This window comes from Lynx rufus, unplaced genomic scaffold (genome assembly GCF_022079265.1).
Source record: "Lynx rufus isolate CCGP_SWC_20201006 ecotype Redwood Valley unplaced genomic scaffold, mLynRuf1.p SCAF_2, whole genome shotgun sequence".
NCBI lineage: Eukaryota > Metazoa > Chordata > Mammalia > Carnivora > Felidae > Lynx > Lynx rufus.
In genome coordinates this window covers 180,977,979-180,995,750 of record NW_025814834.1, presented here as the reverse complement: position 1 = coordinate 180,995,750, position 17,772 = coordinate 180,977,979, and the positions used below count along the sequence as shown (strand labels likewise).

The 17,772-nt window shown below is 39.6% G+C and overlaps 2 protein-coding genes across 10 annotated transcripts in view; one reads left to right on the top strand and one right to left on the bottom strand.

The window, feature by feature from the left end:
- Positions 1 to 768, top strand: part of OSBPL9 (oxysterol binding protein like 9) — a 192,990-nt gene extending 192,222 nt beyond the window's left edge. For all 6 annotated transcript variants that reach the window (XM_047082436.1, XM_047082437.1, XM_047082435.1 and 3 more), the window contains one exon: positions 51 to 768. In XM_047082436.1, coding sequence (XP_046938392.1) covers positions 51 to 125 — 75 coding nt within the window. In that variant the 3' untranslated portion in view covers positions 126 to 768. The remainder of the gene's footprint in view (positions 1 to 50) is intronic.
- Positions 769 to 1,060: 292 nt separating this feature from the next.
- Positions 1,061 to 17,772, bottom strand: part of NRDC (nardilysin convertase) — a 102,643-nt gene continuing 85,931 nt past the window's right edge. For 2 of the 4 annotated variants that reach the window (XM_047082433.1, XM_047082431.1), the window contains 14 exons: positions 16,803 to 16,922; positions 15,471 to 15,522; positions 14,162 to 14,312; positions 11,512 to 11,639; positions 9,484 to 9,646; positions 7,626 to 7,657; positions 7,235 to 7,373; positions 4,969 to 5,016; positions 4,624 to 4,676; positions 4,108 to 4,191; positions 3,450 to 3,540; positions 3,048 to 3,164; positions 1,832 to 1,921; positions 1,061 to 1,674 (listed from right to left, as the gene is read on the bottom strand). In XM_047082433.1, the coding sequence (XP_046938389.1) occupies positions 1,477 to 1,674; positions 1,832 to 1,921; positions 3,048 to 3,164; positions 3,450 to 3,540; positions 4,108 to 4,191; positions 4,624 to 4,676; positions 4,969 to 5,016; positions 7,235 to 7,373; positions 7,626 to 7,657; positions 9,484 to 9,646; positions 11,512 to 11,639; positions 14,162 to 14,312; positions 15,471 to 15,522; positions 16,803 to 16,922 (1,466 nt within the window). In that variant the 3' untranslated portion in view covers positions 1,061 to 1,476. Of the gene's footprint in view, positions 1,675 to 1,831; positions 1,922 to 3,047; positions 3,165 to 3,449; positions 3,541 to 4,107; positions 4,192 to 4,623; positions 4,677 to 4,968; positions 5,017 to 7,234; positions 7,374 to 7,625; positions 7,658 to 9,483; positions 9,647 to 11,511; positions 11,640 to 14,161; positions 14,313 to 15,470; positions 15,523 to 16,802; positions 16,923 to 17,772 lie in introns of those variants that run through there. The other 2 variants (XM_047082432.1, XR_006962610.1) reach the window with 2 other exon arrangements.

The following is a 17,772-nucleotide window of genomic DNA, read 5'->3' as shown; positions in this document are numbered from 1 at the left end:
AGAAGTACAGAGCAAGTGAGTAACTGAATTTTCCCCCATTTCTTTTACAGCTATTTCATGAAGATGGAGAATGTTGGGTTTACGATGAACCATTACTGAAACGTCTTGGTGCTGCAAAGCATTAGGTTGGGAAATGCAATGTTTACACCTGATGACCAGGGCAATAGGCATAATTAAGCAACAATCTTCCTTTGGGAGAACCTATTCACTCCCTTCTTATTGCAGTGGTTCCTATCTCAGGGATACTGGACTTTCTGATGCAGATGAACAATTAAAGCAAGAAAAGCTTCCCGTTTTTTCCTTTTCTGTGGCAGTTACAGTTTTGACTTCAGTCCTGAGAAAAACTTCAGGTTTTGAAAACAAGATGTCTGCTTTTTTCCCCAAACCCCATGCTTTGAAAAGCATTTATAAATCCCAGTCTTAAATCTTGCATACCAGTATGGCTGTTAAGATCTACATTTGTTTCCTAGTTCATATTCTGGGATGGATATATATATATATAATTACATACACACATATATAAATATATACCTGATGCCAGAATTTTCATAAATGCTCCAACTACTGTAAATATTCCTGAGTTGTTTTAGAAAATTAGTGCAATGTATTAAAATCAAGTGTTAGGAAATTTCATGGCCTCACCTATAACAACTTTTGTTTTGGAATTGAACTATTAGGAATTGGACTATTAAATTGTATCTAATGCGGGACTATATTTAATTATACTCAGTGCTTCTTAAGGCTTCATAAAGTAATTTTTCCAGTTTTTTTTTAATGTGTTTCTTTTATTGTTTGGCAGCCTGGGATCTAAGAGTTAATTTACATAAGGACTCTCCAGAAATAATAGAGGATCTATTCTTTTTTTTCCACCCCTCCTTTATACCTTGTTTAGCCCCCACCATGCTATCCTCCAGAGTCTTCCTTGAACTCTCATACAGCACACATAGGGCTCCCAACATTTTATACAAAAATATTTTATTGTTTTAGAGGGTTTGGGAAGAATAATTAGATCCCCCCCACCCCACACTGAAACAAAAGAATGCTACAGCAGCAAAATGGCTCATTCTGAAGGGCATTACAGAACTATCTTTATTTAAAAATACATTAAAAAAAAAACAAAAAACCACAGGTATTAGCACCTAGCATTTAGGCACTAAGACATCGGTTACATAGGGCCTCTCAACATTCTCTTACAGACCTAGATCCTCCATCTGAGAGAACCAGGACATGCCAGGGCTTCTCATATTGCTCCTGCAAGCATTTTGGTCACACTTGGTGCACCCTGCTACTTTCTCTCTGCCAGCTGCTATAGTAACCCCTGGTTTGTTAGTCATAATGTGGTGGGTAGGAGGAGAATAAGTCAAATTCTATGATGGCAGTGCAAAATTTCAATGGCACTACTAGCAGTATAACTAACTTCATAAAATACAAACACATTTTTAAATACACAATGCTTCAGGCCAACGGGACTGCAGTTTATTTGACTATTTTATGGTAGGGGAGAAGGTTAAGTGTTGATGTGAAAGCCCTGATGTCAGTAATGGGGATGGTAGACTCTACCAGCAAAGGAGAGGTTGGCAGGTAGGTTAGCTGCATCACTTCACAAGAAGAGTTTGAATCTTCACCAGAAGGGGAACCATCTTCTTCCAGCTCATACTTCCCAAATCCAACAACCTAAAAGAAGCCAAAAACTTGAGGTGAGAAAGGCTGACCAGATTTGGGCAAAGCCCTGTTAGAATCTTTGATACCAACCCCAACTCAGTGAATGGTAACTGGGCTAAATGACAGCTCTGAAAAGGATAGAGCTACAGCCTTAGTTAGCCATACTCACATGAACACTGAGCATTTTACTTCCTGGTCCTCTATGAGCCTTGAACCAGTTGACTAGGTCTGACTTTGAGAATGACTTCAGTGCTTCAATCTTACAGGGGAAAGGGAAGATAGGAAAAAAACAAAGAAAGCAAGCTATAAAAAAGACTAGCAATGCATTTTCTGGAAAGACTGTTATTAAACTAACACACCCAAGGTGGATCTCTTTGGTCCTGCTTAGCACTTAAGCACATCATTTTATTCTTCCAGGTATCAGCTTGCCTTCAACCTTCCAGAGAAGGGTGAAAACAAGCCTCTGAGACACACCTTCATCTGTTTCACAGCAATAATTAACCCTGGCAAATAAGCAAGAGAGGGTAGCAGATGCTGTAATTATAGCTGAGTACTACACACAGAGCCAAAACCCACTACTGCCTCAGTGTCACCTCTCAGTTACATGGTAACTGTATATTCTAGCTTGCTTGAGAAAATATAGTAACAACTGAAGCATGTAAAGAGAATTTTATTTTTGAGAGAGTCACAAAGTGCAAGCAGGGGAGGTGCAGACAGAGAGACACAGAATCCAAAGCAGGCTCCAGGCTTGGAGCTGTCAGCACAGAGCCCCGACGCGGGGCCTGAACCCACAGACTGCGAGATCATGACCTGAGCTGAAGTCGGTCACTCAACCGACTGAGCCACCCAGGTGCCCTGAGAATTTTGTCTTCTAATAGGAAAACTAGAGCACCATATGAGCTGGGCTGAAATCTCTTATTAAATAACTTTCTTGCCTCTGTGTCCTTTGCTAATTCACCTTATACAGTTATATTCTCAGCGCTAGACTGCAAGTTCCAGAGCTTTTGTGCGTTTTACTACTTGGGGCTAGAAGCTGTCAAAAAGACCACAGCCAGAATCTGGAGAGGAATTCCTAACGACCAGATGTTCTCAATTTTCTTTAAATAGAAAACCCCTTTTTCCCCCCACAATCCTGCAGTGAACCTCAATATAAATACAAAATATAAAAGTATTTTACAAAAACAATATAAATACAAAAATAGATCTGCTCACTTAGGTGCTAGACAGGCCAGTCTGGAAACAGGATTTGATTTAGTAAAAAACCAAACTTAGAGGAACACCCCAGGTTTCTCTTCCACACAATATTGATTTGCTTGGGATTGGGACTCCTATAAAATCAGGAGTCCCTATCAGAGCTCTGTCACTCAAAACTGTGTTACTACTACCTCATGGGCAAGGCGGTCAAAGAGATACTGCTGTGTCACTACTTCGTTCCAGTTCCTGTCCACCTCCTCCCCAAGGTGGGTATCTTCACACTCCTTCAGCTTGATCAGAGCTGTGACCTGTTCCACCAAAAAAGGAGACCCTCAGGTATAGTATCACACCAGATGCCCCAGAACACACTTGGCCCTGTTCAATCTGGTTAGTGACAGACCTGCTATGGTCCCTTTATTTGGGACCTGCAGCACGATGGGGAAGGATAAAGCTACGAAGACATTATGACCATGTTAAGGTGGGGGCTACAAAACTCAAAATCTGGCCAGCAGGTAGCACTGGCAAGACTGGTATCAAGCTGTCTTATGGGCTTGTGTGGGCCAAGGAACAAAAGAGCAGGTCAGCACAGTTACCTGGGTGTTGAATGCATCCTCAGTGAGGTTCTCGATCTTCTCCTCAAAGTTTGAAAGAAACTCCTCTATCTTCTTATCAACAACTTCAGAACTGAAACAAAACATCTTCAATTAAGAGTCATCAGAAACCTGGTCTCAAGCAGAATGCAGAGGAAGAAAAGGGCTAAGGCATATTTCTAGGAAAGAGACTGAAGTATTTTCCTCCCAGGCCTCAGTACTCCCCTACGCTGAGGGAGATACAGGAGAGAACCCAACCCCTACCTCCAGCCCAACTTCCTGATATCCTCAATACTGAAGCAGTGACAACCCATGCTTGACCACCCCAAAGCTGAGAAACAAGGCTTGTTTGTAACTCTGGTTCTAGTATGAATGCTAGGCCAGGCATTCTTTGCTTCTGTCCTCAGACCTGCCTAAAGAGAGGAAACATTGGCAAGCCGTGCACAGTGACCACAGGACTCGAGTCAAGCCTTATAGGATCACCAGAACCACGGATCTGTCCTGGATCATGCAGGCATCTCTGAATCACCCTCCATCCCCACCCCCTTGTGACTAAGTGAAGCAAACCCTATTTTGGTCAGAGTTGCCTGAGGTTTAAGGAAGCACCTATAGCCCCCACTCTCCAGGCCAAGAATAATAATAGTTGGGCCCATCTACTCACTTGTATTTAGTTGCCTGAGTCCCCACAGTGACAGAAAATCCTAGAATCCCAGATGTGTTCCTACAGGTAGGGTAGACATGGTACCTACAACCAGAATGAAAAGTTCTATGAACGCAGGTAGTCACCTGGGCCCTGCCCTCAGAAACTAGAGGTAAGTAGGAAGGGTTTCTGCACATCTTTACTGGACCTGGAGGTCCTGAAAGAGAATCCACAAACGTATATGCATCTATTTCATTCTCAGGTTAGGGTGTCCACCCCCTCTCCTGAACTGAGGACTACAGGCTAGCTTTTATCCTTGCTAATCTCTGAAACTTGACTGAACTGAAAACCTGATCATAGACAGTACAAGATGCAAATTCTAGAAGTTGTCTTGACCAGTAGGTATGATGATGATGCTAAGGCATGGAAGGACCAGCGAGCTCTGAGGCTGCTCAGTCAGGATATCTGATAAACCTCAGCCTGCAAAGTAAGCCCCAGACCTTTATTTGAGCTCAGTGCTCTTGCCAGCAGACTTACCCAAGGGTCTGCTTGGTTCGAAGGAAGTCAAAACAAGGCTCTTCCATGTGCATCTGTAATTCAACATACTACCCATCAGCCCAACTCCTCCCAGCAGAGAAACCTCCATTTCTAACCCCCAAGTGTTCCACATACCCCAAGTCCATCCTTCTTTACTGTCGTCTTCCTAAATCGCCCAGGCCCCCTGTCCATTCTCATGCCGGATGAGAATACTAAACATAACCATCTCACCTACCAAACAGGCCTCTGACCTCTCCCAAGTCCCTAGCTCCCAGGCATAAAGGCCAGTCCTCGTAGTGGGTCAAGGGCTCCTGAACACCTCAACTCTCCTTTATTACAACTTACCACAAGCAGCTCCATGAGAGTGTATTCTTTCAGACTCCTGGTACCTGACTGAAAGGAGAAGTTGGTCAGACCAACTGAAAATCCAATGGTTTATAGGGCTTTTTAAGAATCCAGTTATTCTTGGCAACCATTTATTCAGGTATCCATCCCATTCTTCTCTTCCCCCCAAAGAGTTGATCACACCCTCTTTTGCCATACTTGCAACAACTTTGTTTATACATCTGCCTTTCCACTAGACTGCAGGCCTGTGAGGACAGAAATCATGCTTGATCATTTGAATTCTTGGCCCATGCACAGGACTGCAGGCACACATGAAGGGAAGTCCAATAATCCCCACCCAACCTGCCAGTTCCTGCCCAAAGGACCTAAAGGATACAACCTAAAGTCAAGTACATGCAGTTCAGGGTCCTAAGGAGAAAAGCAGAAAATGGGATCAATGAACAGTATCTGGAGCTATTCCTTCAATAGGAAGGACATGAATAGAAGTTTTTAAGGCCACATACAGGGACCCAAACCAGTTGCTAAGAGAAATACCTAAGAGGCTGATACCATACTTGGAGACCACATGCTGGCAATCCTGAAGAGTAGCAAAATAATGCAATTAGAATGAAAGGGCAGGAGGCCAAAATCCAAGGATGTTGCTAGTACATTATATAGTCAGGCTCTTGCAGGCTCCTCTGACACGTACTCATTGCTATTCCTTCCCACTTCACCAGAGGAAGAGGCTAAAGCCTGTGTGCCCTGCAAGTCCTGTTTAGTCAGGCAAAGAGATTTCCTGTTTGCCTCTAAGAGGACTGTAGCAAAACTAGTTGAAACCTTGTATCAATTTCCAGTTTAAAATGTTGTCTGGCAGGAGGGAAGTGGTGCCCTAAAGAAAGCAGTTTGTTTTGGAAGCTAGTGCTAACAGGTGATTGATAAACACTTCGACAGACATGGTCACACATGGTCTTATGCTATGAAATCCTGCCTAAAACAGAAGTACTATGGTTTTGAGCAGCAGAAGCACTGGAAATGTGGACAAGGCTAATAAGCAGGGCCAGGCCGTATTATTTATGAACTTTGGGGCCTGGTAGTCATTTCAGCTTCAAATAAGCTGAGAAGCTAGATGAAAGCAAACAAACGAGGCAGCTATAGTCAGAAAGAGATGGGCTCTACAGACAAACTGGATCTCAATGGAAAGACTTAGGTCCAGGCCAGAAACACAATAAAAGGACAAAGTGACAGACACTAAGGCCATGTAGCCCTGCCCAAAGCCCCGACCAGAGAGCTCTTCACAGGGCCTGACACAGAAGGGACTTCCTCATGCAGGACTTCAAGGAACTAGAGCAGCAGCTAGCAGAAGCCCCAGAGTGTAGGAAGTCTGACATCAGTCTAGACAAGCACAGGTCCCCCATAGTCCTAGAAGTAAGTGGGCTAACCACAAGCTACGGACCAAATGAGATTATTGCGAAGCTCTACCTTATTTTAAGCCCAATCGCACCTTCCCAGAATGATGTGGAAAGAACAAAGGATCTGGGGGTGTAAGGAATAAATTCAAGCCCCACTTAGTATGACCTCAGGCAAGTAAGGGACTCTGGACCTCAGATTCATCATCCATAAAACAAGAGATAAATCCTTTATCTTAAATGCTTTGAAATTTTTAATTGGAATTCTGGTAGTCATTCTTGTTGCTATATATACTGATTACTTGGCTATGTTTACTTTTGTCTCTTTCAAAACTGTCCTTTAAACAAATGTCCTCCTGCTGCCTGGGGTTGGTTCTGTCAGGGGAACATGTAGGAACTCCCAACTACTCTTCAGTCTCTGTCCCTCTGGCCCAGTGGTTGAAGGATTCAATGAAGCATTATGATTGAAAAAGAATCCATTTCACTGATAGGAGCAATTTTTAAATGCAATTGCTTCAATGGGGCACCTGGGTGGCTCAGTCTGTTAAGCGTCCAACTTCAGCTCAGGTCGTGATCTCACAGGTCATGAGTTCGAGCCCTGCATCAGGCTCTGTGCTGACAGCTCACAGCCTGGAGCCTGCTTCAGATTCTGTGTCTCCCTCTCTCTGCCCCTTCCCCGCTCAACTCTGTCTCTCTCCCAAAAATAAACATTAAAAAATTTTTTTAATGTAATTGCTTCAAGAAGACAAATGACTGCAAGGAAAAAACTAAATGCAAAATAAAGGGCCTCGAAAGTCATAGGGTCACTACTCCAAGGTACTCTGGACCTTCCATCAGGCTCTTAGCCATGAGGATGGCTATGTGTAACGGGGCCAGCTGACCTGATAGTACACAGTGACTTCAGAGTTGGCATCACCCTTGTTCAGAGCTCTCACTTTGCACAGGTGGTGACCACTAGGCAGCTCTACCACCTGGAACTGCACAGGCATCTCCTGCTCCAGAGGCATGAAGTTCAGCTTACTGCAAAAGAATGAGTGTGGATCACTGAACAGTGCCTTTATCCTCTTACCCCTCCCAAAAGCTACTATGAAGAGGTGAGGCCATCCACAGTCCCTTCTGAATTGCTTTGTTTACATAACCAGCCTCAAGAAAACCTACTACAAGGAGTAGTATCATCCCCTGTGGATTTACTAATAACTAAGCTGTGGTTCAAGGCCCTCCTGCTGGTAGGAATATAGAACTCCTACAGAGAAAACTCATACCAATACTTACTCAACAACATATTTCAGGAAATCCACTGATTCCTAGGAAGCAAAAGAGAAAAAAATAACTGTATTGGGCACTTATAACATTAATTTCACCCTGAACCAACTACTATCAACATTCTAATTGCTTAAGAAGCCCTGGATAGCATAAGGAAAGCAGATATAATCTGCAAAATTCATCAATTGGGCTCATCATTCACTGATTTAATATTATGTTTGTTGAATATTAAGTGGCTCTCAACTGAACAGCTCCCTCTCTTTTTTCCCTTTGGCATTCTGTTAACCTGTACACTATGACACGATCAAACTTAACTGTTCAGTTAAACCCACTAAGCTGTGTCCTCTAGGATACCTGTGACTATGTTTTAGAAACCTAGGTCTATAAATACAGAACCTGGCACAGAATGAGCAAAAGAATAACACTTAACACTAAGTGAATGCATCCTCTCCCAAGACTTCTGTTTTCTAACCTATAAAATGGGGGATAACTAAAGGGGTGAGCTCATCTTTACAGTGGTTTCTATCTGGGGCAATTCATGGTACTAAGTTGTTCAGACCAAAAGGACCCCAGCCCAGTACTCCCACTGTGTTCAGAAAAGCAGGCAGCTATCCTGCTCTTCTCTATGTGGGTTAAAGCTTTTAAACTTCTTTCTGAGGAAAGGAAAAGAAACTAAGGCTGGTTTGGGGGTTGGGGGAATAAAGACAGAGGAAGTACAGAGGAGACAGCAGTCTCAAGAGTGGCCAGTTACATATTCCATTGAAGGAACAGTCCTGAGAAACTAGAAAGCCATGAAGGAAGATGGTCAACAGGCAAAAAATTTAGGGAGAGTCCCAAACAAGCATTCTTGGCTGGAAGAGGCCTCAGGTAATTACGAGGTTCACAGACCTATCCCACTCAATATATATCAGAACAAACTCCTCATATGCCCCCAAACCTACTATTTTTCCTATTCCTCCACCAACCCACTGTTTCTAAGGCAAGAAATCCGGGCATCATCTTAGACTTCTCTCTTCTCCCTCACCCCAACATCCAATCAGTCACTGAGTTTTGGTCATCTTCTATCTCACTATTTCTTTTTCATTTATTTGTGTAACTTTGGGCTTTATCATTTTTCACTTCAACTTGTGTGTGTGTAATGGTAAAAGCACATAACATAAAGTTTACCATCTTAACCATTTTTTAAGTAAACAGTTCTACAGTATTGAGTATATTTACATTGTTGCAAAATGGAACTCCAGAACTTTCTCACCTTGCAAAACTGAAACTCTATACCCATAAAACAACTCCCCCCTTTTTTCCATCTTCCCAACCCTTGGTAACCACCATTCTACTTTCTGTTTCTACGACTTTGACTACTATGGATATTTCATATATTCTGGAATTATACTTCATGTCAATTCTTATAACAGCCTCATAACTGGTCTCTCTGCATCTTTCTTAACAACAAATCCCCATTTAAATGCTTCAGTGATTTTCTATTTACTACAGGATAAAACCCAAGCTCCTTAACTTGACACACAAGCTTGATATACAAGTTCTGCCTGTGTGTCTGTTTGTGTACACATCCCTCACCATACCCCAGATCTCCCACTTTAATCTCTAAATTAAACTGGTGTTTCCACACACACTCTTCAACAAGTAACCAACACCTTGTATTTACTGAATCATTTCACTCAAAGCCTTGTCCATTATCAGCAGTCTTCTTCATTAAGGAAGTCTTGCCCAGCATCAGAATGGCTGTGCTAGGACAACTCTGACCTGCAAAAACTACTACAGAGCTTCCCTTTTCGGAGAACTAATGCAATTCCAGAGCCCACAACAGCATTCAGACCTAGCTAACAGCAACAGAGCACCTCACACTCACTGTGCTTGTGACATTTCCTTGTACCAAGCCTTCAACAAAGAGCTGGGATTTGAACTCCTTGACAAAGCTCAGCAGAGACTCAAGGGAAAGGCCATCCATCAAAGCCCGGTACTTGTCAATCATAGACCAACGGGCATATTCCAGGATTAAAAGCCGTACATCTCTATATAGAGGGCAGAAAAAAGACATAGTTTTATCATTTTGAAATGAATCTTAAGGTAAAAAAAGATTCTACAGATGATGTGTTTCTAAAGAGACACAATTTCTATCATAACTTAAGATGGGAGAAACAATGTCATAATCACCAAAAAGTATTTATAAAATTACATATACAAAATTATGCATAGATTTACTCACTGGTACAGCTCAAGTATCTCAGTTGCAAAATAAAATACTTCACATTAGGTTAACACATGAGTCACACACACCAATTTAAAATTATTACTATTTTTACTTCAAGTCTCACTAACATTTTATTAATTACTAAAGGCCACCATTATGGGTATCTATTACTACAGTAACTATACAGTATAAGTAGTGGCTCTGGGCCAGAATCAGACTAACTCCTACTCCTCACCACCCAACTCCCCTCTCCTCACACTAAGCTATCTGAACTTGTCAAGTTACTTCACATCTGTGACTCAATTTCTTCATTTGTAAATAATAATGGCTACCATTATAGGGTTTTGGAGAGAAATAAATATATACATCTAACGTTTTTAGATTTAACAAGTAACAAATCTTCAATAAATAGATATGATTATTAGTTTACCACATTTTAATAAAGTAGCATTCAGTAGTTATTGGATACATAGGGCTATTTTTCATATTGATAGCTCTAGGCAACTCTCCTTTCCAACTTATACTTGGTTATTAGTTTTTATAACTTTTTGTGATGAGATTATAAATTATTACAGATTTCTCAACTGCTCCCTGCCCTGCTTTTGAATTTTGTTCATTTATGGGCTCCTTGTGACTATGTCAAAAGTAGGGCCTCTATATAACGTTGTGCTGTTTGTTCACCATTTATAGATGTCCAGCAAGGAGGTCAAGCCATGTGCACAAAGGGTGGTATCTACTCAGAGGGGACTTCTTTTTCCCCTCCACAAAGACTCCACCTGCTGATAGAGGCCACCCCAAAGGGGCACTTCTTCTGATTCACACAGAGGTACCTCTGGGCTACCATTAGCCCTAGACAAAAGAACAGGCTCTAATGAAAGGCTCAGGGTGTTATGAGCAGGAGGTTTAAGCATTATTCTACAGACTGTCAGAAGCTTTTTGCTATCCTTTGGAAACCTGGCTGGATTCTGGGTAGTTGCAGTTGCCAGATAAACTATGGATTAAGCAATTTAACTCAGCTACCTCATCATAATACCCTACATACTACGATCATCAGTAAAACAATTTTGAGTTATAACAAAGCCAGCATTCACCACCTTTTACTTACAAACTTTGGAAAAAGCACCCAGGTTGCTTGCCTTTAGCCTATAAATAAGTATAGTAGGCTTATTTTAGTCCTACTCACAAATAGCTACTTAAGCTGGGTTCAGAAATCCTATAATCCAATGGACGATTTCCTAAACCACAGCCAATTCTAGTATGTCTGAAAAATAGCACTGAAACTATAGGCTCATCCCCCACACCTAACCCCTCAGGAAGGCAAATACTTTCAGGCCTTCAAAATATAAGCTGATTCTGGGGCACTTGGGTGGCTTAGTAGGTTAAGCGTCTGACTTCAGCTCAGGTCATGATCTCACAGCTTATTGAGTTCAAGCCCTGCATTGGGCTCTGTGCTGACAGCTCAGAACCTGGAGCCTGCCTCAGATTCTGTCTCCATCTCTTTCTGCCCCTCCCCGCTTGCGCTATGTCACTCTCAAAAACAAATAAACATTAAATTATATATTATATAATATATATGTGTGTGTGTGTGTGTGTGTGTACACACACACACACACATATATATATATATATATATATATGTATATATATATATATATATATATATAAGCTGATTCTATGTATACCCACTTGGCCAGAGTCTCAGGCTTGATGAGGATGTTAAAGTAGGTCTTCTTCAACTGCTCAGTTATCATTGTAAAAACAGCTGGTGTGGAACTGAATTCTGCTAAGTAGTCAATAATGAGCTGAAATAGTAGCTAAAAAGAAAAGAAAAAAAGCACTTTAAGTAGAGAAGCATGAAATTCACTACGTTTTGGGGCAGGGATGAGGGGGGAAGGTTTTTCCATTGTTTTTTACCAGGGGCCCAGCATGGTAATAGGCATTTGTAGAGGACATAAGAGAAGTACGTGACTCAAGGATCTTTAGGAGCTAAAATCCTCAATAACTGTGAAATTTGGAGCAATGATTACTTTTTTTTTTTTTTAATAGTTTTCATGGGTATTCTTAAACATTTTTTTTCATCCAAATAAACTTAAATCACTTTTTATTCAGCATCTCCATTGCCCCTAATTTGACGTTAACTGAGAGGGCATTACATATATATATTAATTTTGGAAGTAATGACAACTTTCTATCAAAGCTATTCTATCCAGAAACATAATGAGTCTCTCTTATTTAAAGTCTTTTATTTATATGATTCTGTAAGATTTCTGGTTTCCTTTAGAGAGATTCTGTACTTTTCTTCCTTATTCCTAGGTATTCCATTTTTCTCAATATCATATAACGGAGTCCTTTTTCCATCCATTTCTATGTGGTTATTGCTACTATAGGAAAAAGAGCTATTGATTTTCATATACCGATCTCATGACCAGCCACATCATGTTATTTTTTAAACTTCAGTAGACTCTTAGGTTTTCTAAGAATACAATCATATCATCTGCAAAGGGGTATACTTTTTCTTTTCCAACTGGATTTTTTTTTTCCATTTTAATGTAGTAGCCAGAATAATAGAGATGATCATGTGCTTCCTTGGCTTGTTCCTGATTTTAGTGTTCAGCATTTCATCAGTTACTGTAACATTTGCTGTTACTGTTCTTAATGAAGGTTTTAAATTTCTCTTTAATGTTTTATTTTTGAGAGAGACAGAGTATGAGTAGGAAAGGAGCAGGGAGAGAAGGAGACACAGAATCTGAAGCAGGCTCCAGACTGAGCTGTCAGCACAGGGCCTGACATGGGGCTCAAATCCACAAACCATGACATCGTGACCCGAGCGGAACTGAGACGCTTAAGTGACTGAGCCACCCGGGCGCCCCTGAAGGTTTTTACTGTATTTAATTTCCCTCTATTCCTACTTATTAAGAATGCCTACTTACATTTATCAGATGATTTTTTAGCACTTATCATATAATGTTTCTCAATTGACCTGTTATGATGATTTGTGTTCATCAACTTAATACTGAACCAATCCTTTGCATTCTTCCCATTTGATCACATGAATTATTCTTTTTGTTACATTTTTAATTTAATTTAATTTTTTAAATGTCTGAGTCTATATTATATAGGTGAAACTAGTGTCTACTTTGAGAGAGAGAGAGAGAGAGAGAGAGAGAGAGAGATTGATAGATTCTATACCAGGTTTTAATATTAAGGCTAGGTAAGCTTCATAAAATTAAGAGCCTCAAATACTTGCCTATACCTTACATATATATTTTTTTACATTTATTTACTTAGAGAGAAAGCACACACATATGTGTGCGCTCAGCAGAGGAGCAGAGAGACAGAATCCCAAGCAGGCTCCACACTGTCAGCACAGAATATGGCTTATATTTTTTAAAAGCTCCCCAGGTAATTTCAAAACATACCTCTTAAATGACAACCAATGTTATTAGGCTTTAATCTGTTTGGCTCTAAGCTACCTTACACTTAGATCTTTGAAGGCTGATAAAGGTTAAATATTCCACAGTATCTCCTCCTAAGACCAATCTTTGTTCTCTGGGACAGTAATAGGGACAAGGGTACAAAGAAGAGAACTATAGTCTGCTCTTGGGTTTGGCTATGACAGAGAGGCCTCTTAGCACAGGTCTAACTTCTGCCAGGTCTTTTCCTCCACAATTTCTCTTGTATGAACCTAGTTCCGCAAATCTTAATATATGTCCTACACAAGAAATCAAGATATAAAATTTGTTGATGGACACATATTATTTTAGCTGGTATTTAATGGCATAACCCTCTTAGCTAGCATCCCATATTATTTCTTCTTCTGCTTAAGAAGTTTTTGACAAATAACACTGAAACATATTCCTTACCAAAAGATAAATTAACCACAAGATACATAGACCCTGTTTCTAAAAGGCTCAAAAACTTAGAAGGGAAATAAGACACATACTTGAAACAAAGGGATGGAGTGAAAGAGGAAGAAGGAAAGATACAAATATTTGAGTTCTACTCTGTCAGGTAATGTGCCACATGCTTTAAATTTGTTATTACTGTCTGAGCATGAAATTAAGCTCATACCAGTCCAAAATGCCAGTGTTGGCTGCAGAGGAACTGACAGCAAAGGGAAGGGAAATCAAGCCTGAGGCATAGACTGTACTGCATGCATTGCTAATAATTAATGAACGTATATTGCTCTTATGTTAGAATAGCTGTCACCAGCCAAGAATCCACATTTTGTTCTATGTATAGCAACGCATGCATAAACCTCTATACTTTGTGCTTTAGGGGCAACAAACATAAAATTTCAAGCTCTCTATGAGGAAAACAGAACATGTGTACTTACAGGTAGTTTGTGGTTGAATCCTTTCACTCGAATAATTAAACCATGTTCTCCAGCTACCAACTTATACTCTAGCTGTGCCACATCTGCTTCATAAGCTGGTTCCGCAAGGTTATGGGTAAGGATATTGACAAAGATATCAAAGAGAACCACACTGAGAATATAAAATACAAATAGCACTATTAATTAGCAAGAAATAAACACAAATAAATGTACTTTGATTTAACAACAGGAAACGTCACTTTTAGCAAGATGTTAATTCCACTACTCCAGAATGTAAAACTGTGTACTGAGTTAGAGTTTACCTAGGATTCAATTTTACAGGGACATTACAGACACCTACCTTTAGCAGTGCTTCCCAATCTTTTTCATGTTATATACACATAGAAAATGTTAATATTTATACTGAAAAACGGGGTAAGTGTAAAAGGCATACAAGGCAATTGGCCCAAAGGCTCTGGCCATCCCCACAGCCTAGGTTTTCTGACTGACAAATTAAAAATCTGAGTGAAGGGGGAGATTAATACATTTTTTATGTGGTATTAATAAATGTTAGTGCTGCTTATCATTTTAAGGTTAGATTTTACAATTTATTTATTTTTATTATTAATATCTTTTTTAACATTTATTTATTGCTGAGAGACAGAGCATGAGCAGGGGAAGGGCAGAGAGAGAGAGGGAGACACAGAATCTGAAGCAAGCTCCAGGCTCTGAGCTGTCAGCACAGAGCCTGACATGGGGCTCGAATTCATGAACTGTGAGATCATGACCGGAGCTAAAGTCGATGCTTAACCAACTGAGCCACCCAGGCTCCCCAGATTTTACAGTTTAAGTAGCAAAGGAAAGAAGTACAGTAACATTTCCTGAGCACCTCCTATGTTTCAGGGACATTTTAGGCTCTGACCTCCCACAGTGCAGGTATCTGTATAAATATTTAAATTATTTGCTAAGAACAAAGTATAATCAGATTCCTTGCCAGTTTCTAAATATAGGATCAAACAGATCCATTCATTCTCATTACAAACTAGAAGCTAATCCAAACGCATCTTTAAGGAACTTTCTCAGTCCAGTAATCCTATGATTAGCCTATACCATCAGCATGTTTTATAAATGGATGGAGATGGAACGGCCACAATTCCATTTTAATGCTCAGTATCAATACAAATAATTTGTTTTGGGTACAGAAAAAATACACAAATCAGCAGCATAACTCAGTACTCACAGAGAAAATAACAGAATGATTCAGAACAAAACAAACCAAATAGTTTTTCCATAAGAAATATATTTTCCAGAAAAGAGGACACCTGCTTACTTTGCTGCAGACTTCTGTATCAAAGGTGAAATCAGATGGAAGCGTATATATGCTAAAAGAAAAAAAAAAAAAAAAACAAACAGGTAAGAAATTACAGGCCAGAGGCCTCAAATATTTTATACACCTGCTATTTGACCCTAACATATTTTCTAAAAATTCTTTTTTTTTTTTAAGTTTATTTTTATTTAGTTTGAGAGAGATAAAGAGCCAAGGGGAAGGGGCATAGAGAGAGAGGGAGAGACAGAATCCCAGGCAGGCTCTGCACTGTCAGCGCGTGATGTAGGGCTCCAACTTACAAATCATGAAATCATGACCTGAGCCAAAGTCAACAGTTGGACGCTTAACCGACTGAGCCACCCAAGTACCTCTAAAAATTCTGAAATAAGCTACTAGCCCTTAAATCCGCATTACATTTTTATCCTGAAATGTCTTTAAAAAGTTATATTTACCAGTCTAAACAGTGTTCATAAGGCACACTTCAGTCTATGGGAAGCACAAGTATATAGACAGATACACAAAGAAGCCTAGGAATAGTCATCTTTATTAATAGCTTTGGTCAGAGAAAATGTTTACAGAGGTATACATGTCAAAAACAACGGAACAATCCCAATGTTCAGAGAGAGCTATAGCAGAGACTTTCTAAAGAAACACTAATAAGCTATTCAAAAAACACCCTCCCAGTAATCTAAAAAATCCCTCAGAGCTACGTTACAGTTGTCTTGAGGTTAGGAATATGGGTTAAATAGCAATGAAGAGCCCTCAGCCTTTTTGATTCTAAGTTGCTTCCGTAAATTCCTATGCTATTCACAAGAACAGAAAATAAAAATGCAACAGTTTGGGTTAACACATTAAAGACTAGAACTTTGGAGTCTATTTCTGTATACCATGATTCCTTTATGATGAAAAGCAAAATGATAGAGGGAGAGAGAGGGAGAATATTTCACATTTGTAATGTTGGAAAAGGCTATCTATTGTGTCTCAGAATAATTTCCTTCAGCATACTTTTATCCTCTTGTTAAAAATAAAGTTTAAAACATACCACCATTCCCTAAGATGGCCAAACACCTGGCTCTGCTTTCATTTAACCAGAAGAAAAAATATTTGAAAACAATTTCATTTTAGCCTTGAATCTTTACTTATTTCCTAGAATCTGTAAGGTATACAAGGGTTTCTGTGACAGCACTGGAGCACAGTATGAATCTGATAGATAAGCCTAGAAAACATCTTCAAATGAAGAGAAAGGAGAAAGGAGAAAGGGAAATAAGGTTGCTACCAAGTAGAGAAAGAGTTGATATACTTATTTCACTCCAATTAGAGAGGGAAACATTTTACCTTTGGGAATTTTGAATTTGTTGTCTTTCTTATACCACAGGCAACCTTGTAGAGTATTCACAATTTTAACAGGGTATTCTGTCTCAGGGCAATCAAAAGCCTTCAACATGAAGTCCGTGGCTAACAACAGAAAAGAGTAATCATTAATTCAGGTATTTCAGCAAGATTCCCAACAATCTTCAGTTCTGAAGTCTAGGTAACTTTTGTGGCAAAAATAAGCCAAATTAAGATGCTAGAGAACAATAAATTAGTAAAACAATACAGAATAGAAAATTCTCTTGGTCTTAAACTAAATGAACTCTGAAGATTTGTAATTTCCTAAGGGTCAATTCTGATCTCTCTGCATTCTGCTTCATTCCCTTTCTCAAAGACAATGTTAACTGTAAGAGGGACCTTTAGTCAGGATGGTTGTATAAACCAATTTATAAATGAATCCATTCTTGAATGTCTTTTACCAATCTTACAGACTTCTGAAAGGTAACAAAAAAGTGAAAGTCAAACTTGTCCTCTCAGTTAATGAAAACCTAAATTCTTTCATCAATATGTAGGTGAGACATAGCTACTTAAGAGAAAACTATAGAACAGAAAAAACTACTGGTTATATTTATTAAGAAGAATTGGGTTGTTTAGATACTTAAAGTTCAAGATGTGGAAATGAATGGTCTAAAATATGTGAGACTTTTTTAAAAGGCTTTTTTTCCTAATTGAGGTTAGACTCACATAACAAAATTAAGCATTTTAAAGTGAACAATTCAGGGGTATTTAGTACATGCACAATGTTGTGCAACCACCACTTCTATCCAGTTTCAAAACATTTTCATCACCCTAAAAGAAAATCTTTAAACCCATTACAGTCACTCCTTATTATCCACTTCCCCCAGCCACTGGCAACCATCAATTTGTGTTTCATCTATGGATATATATATATCCTGGATATATCATAAATGGAATCATACAACCTATAACCTCC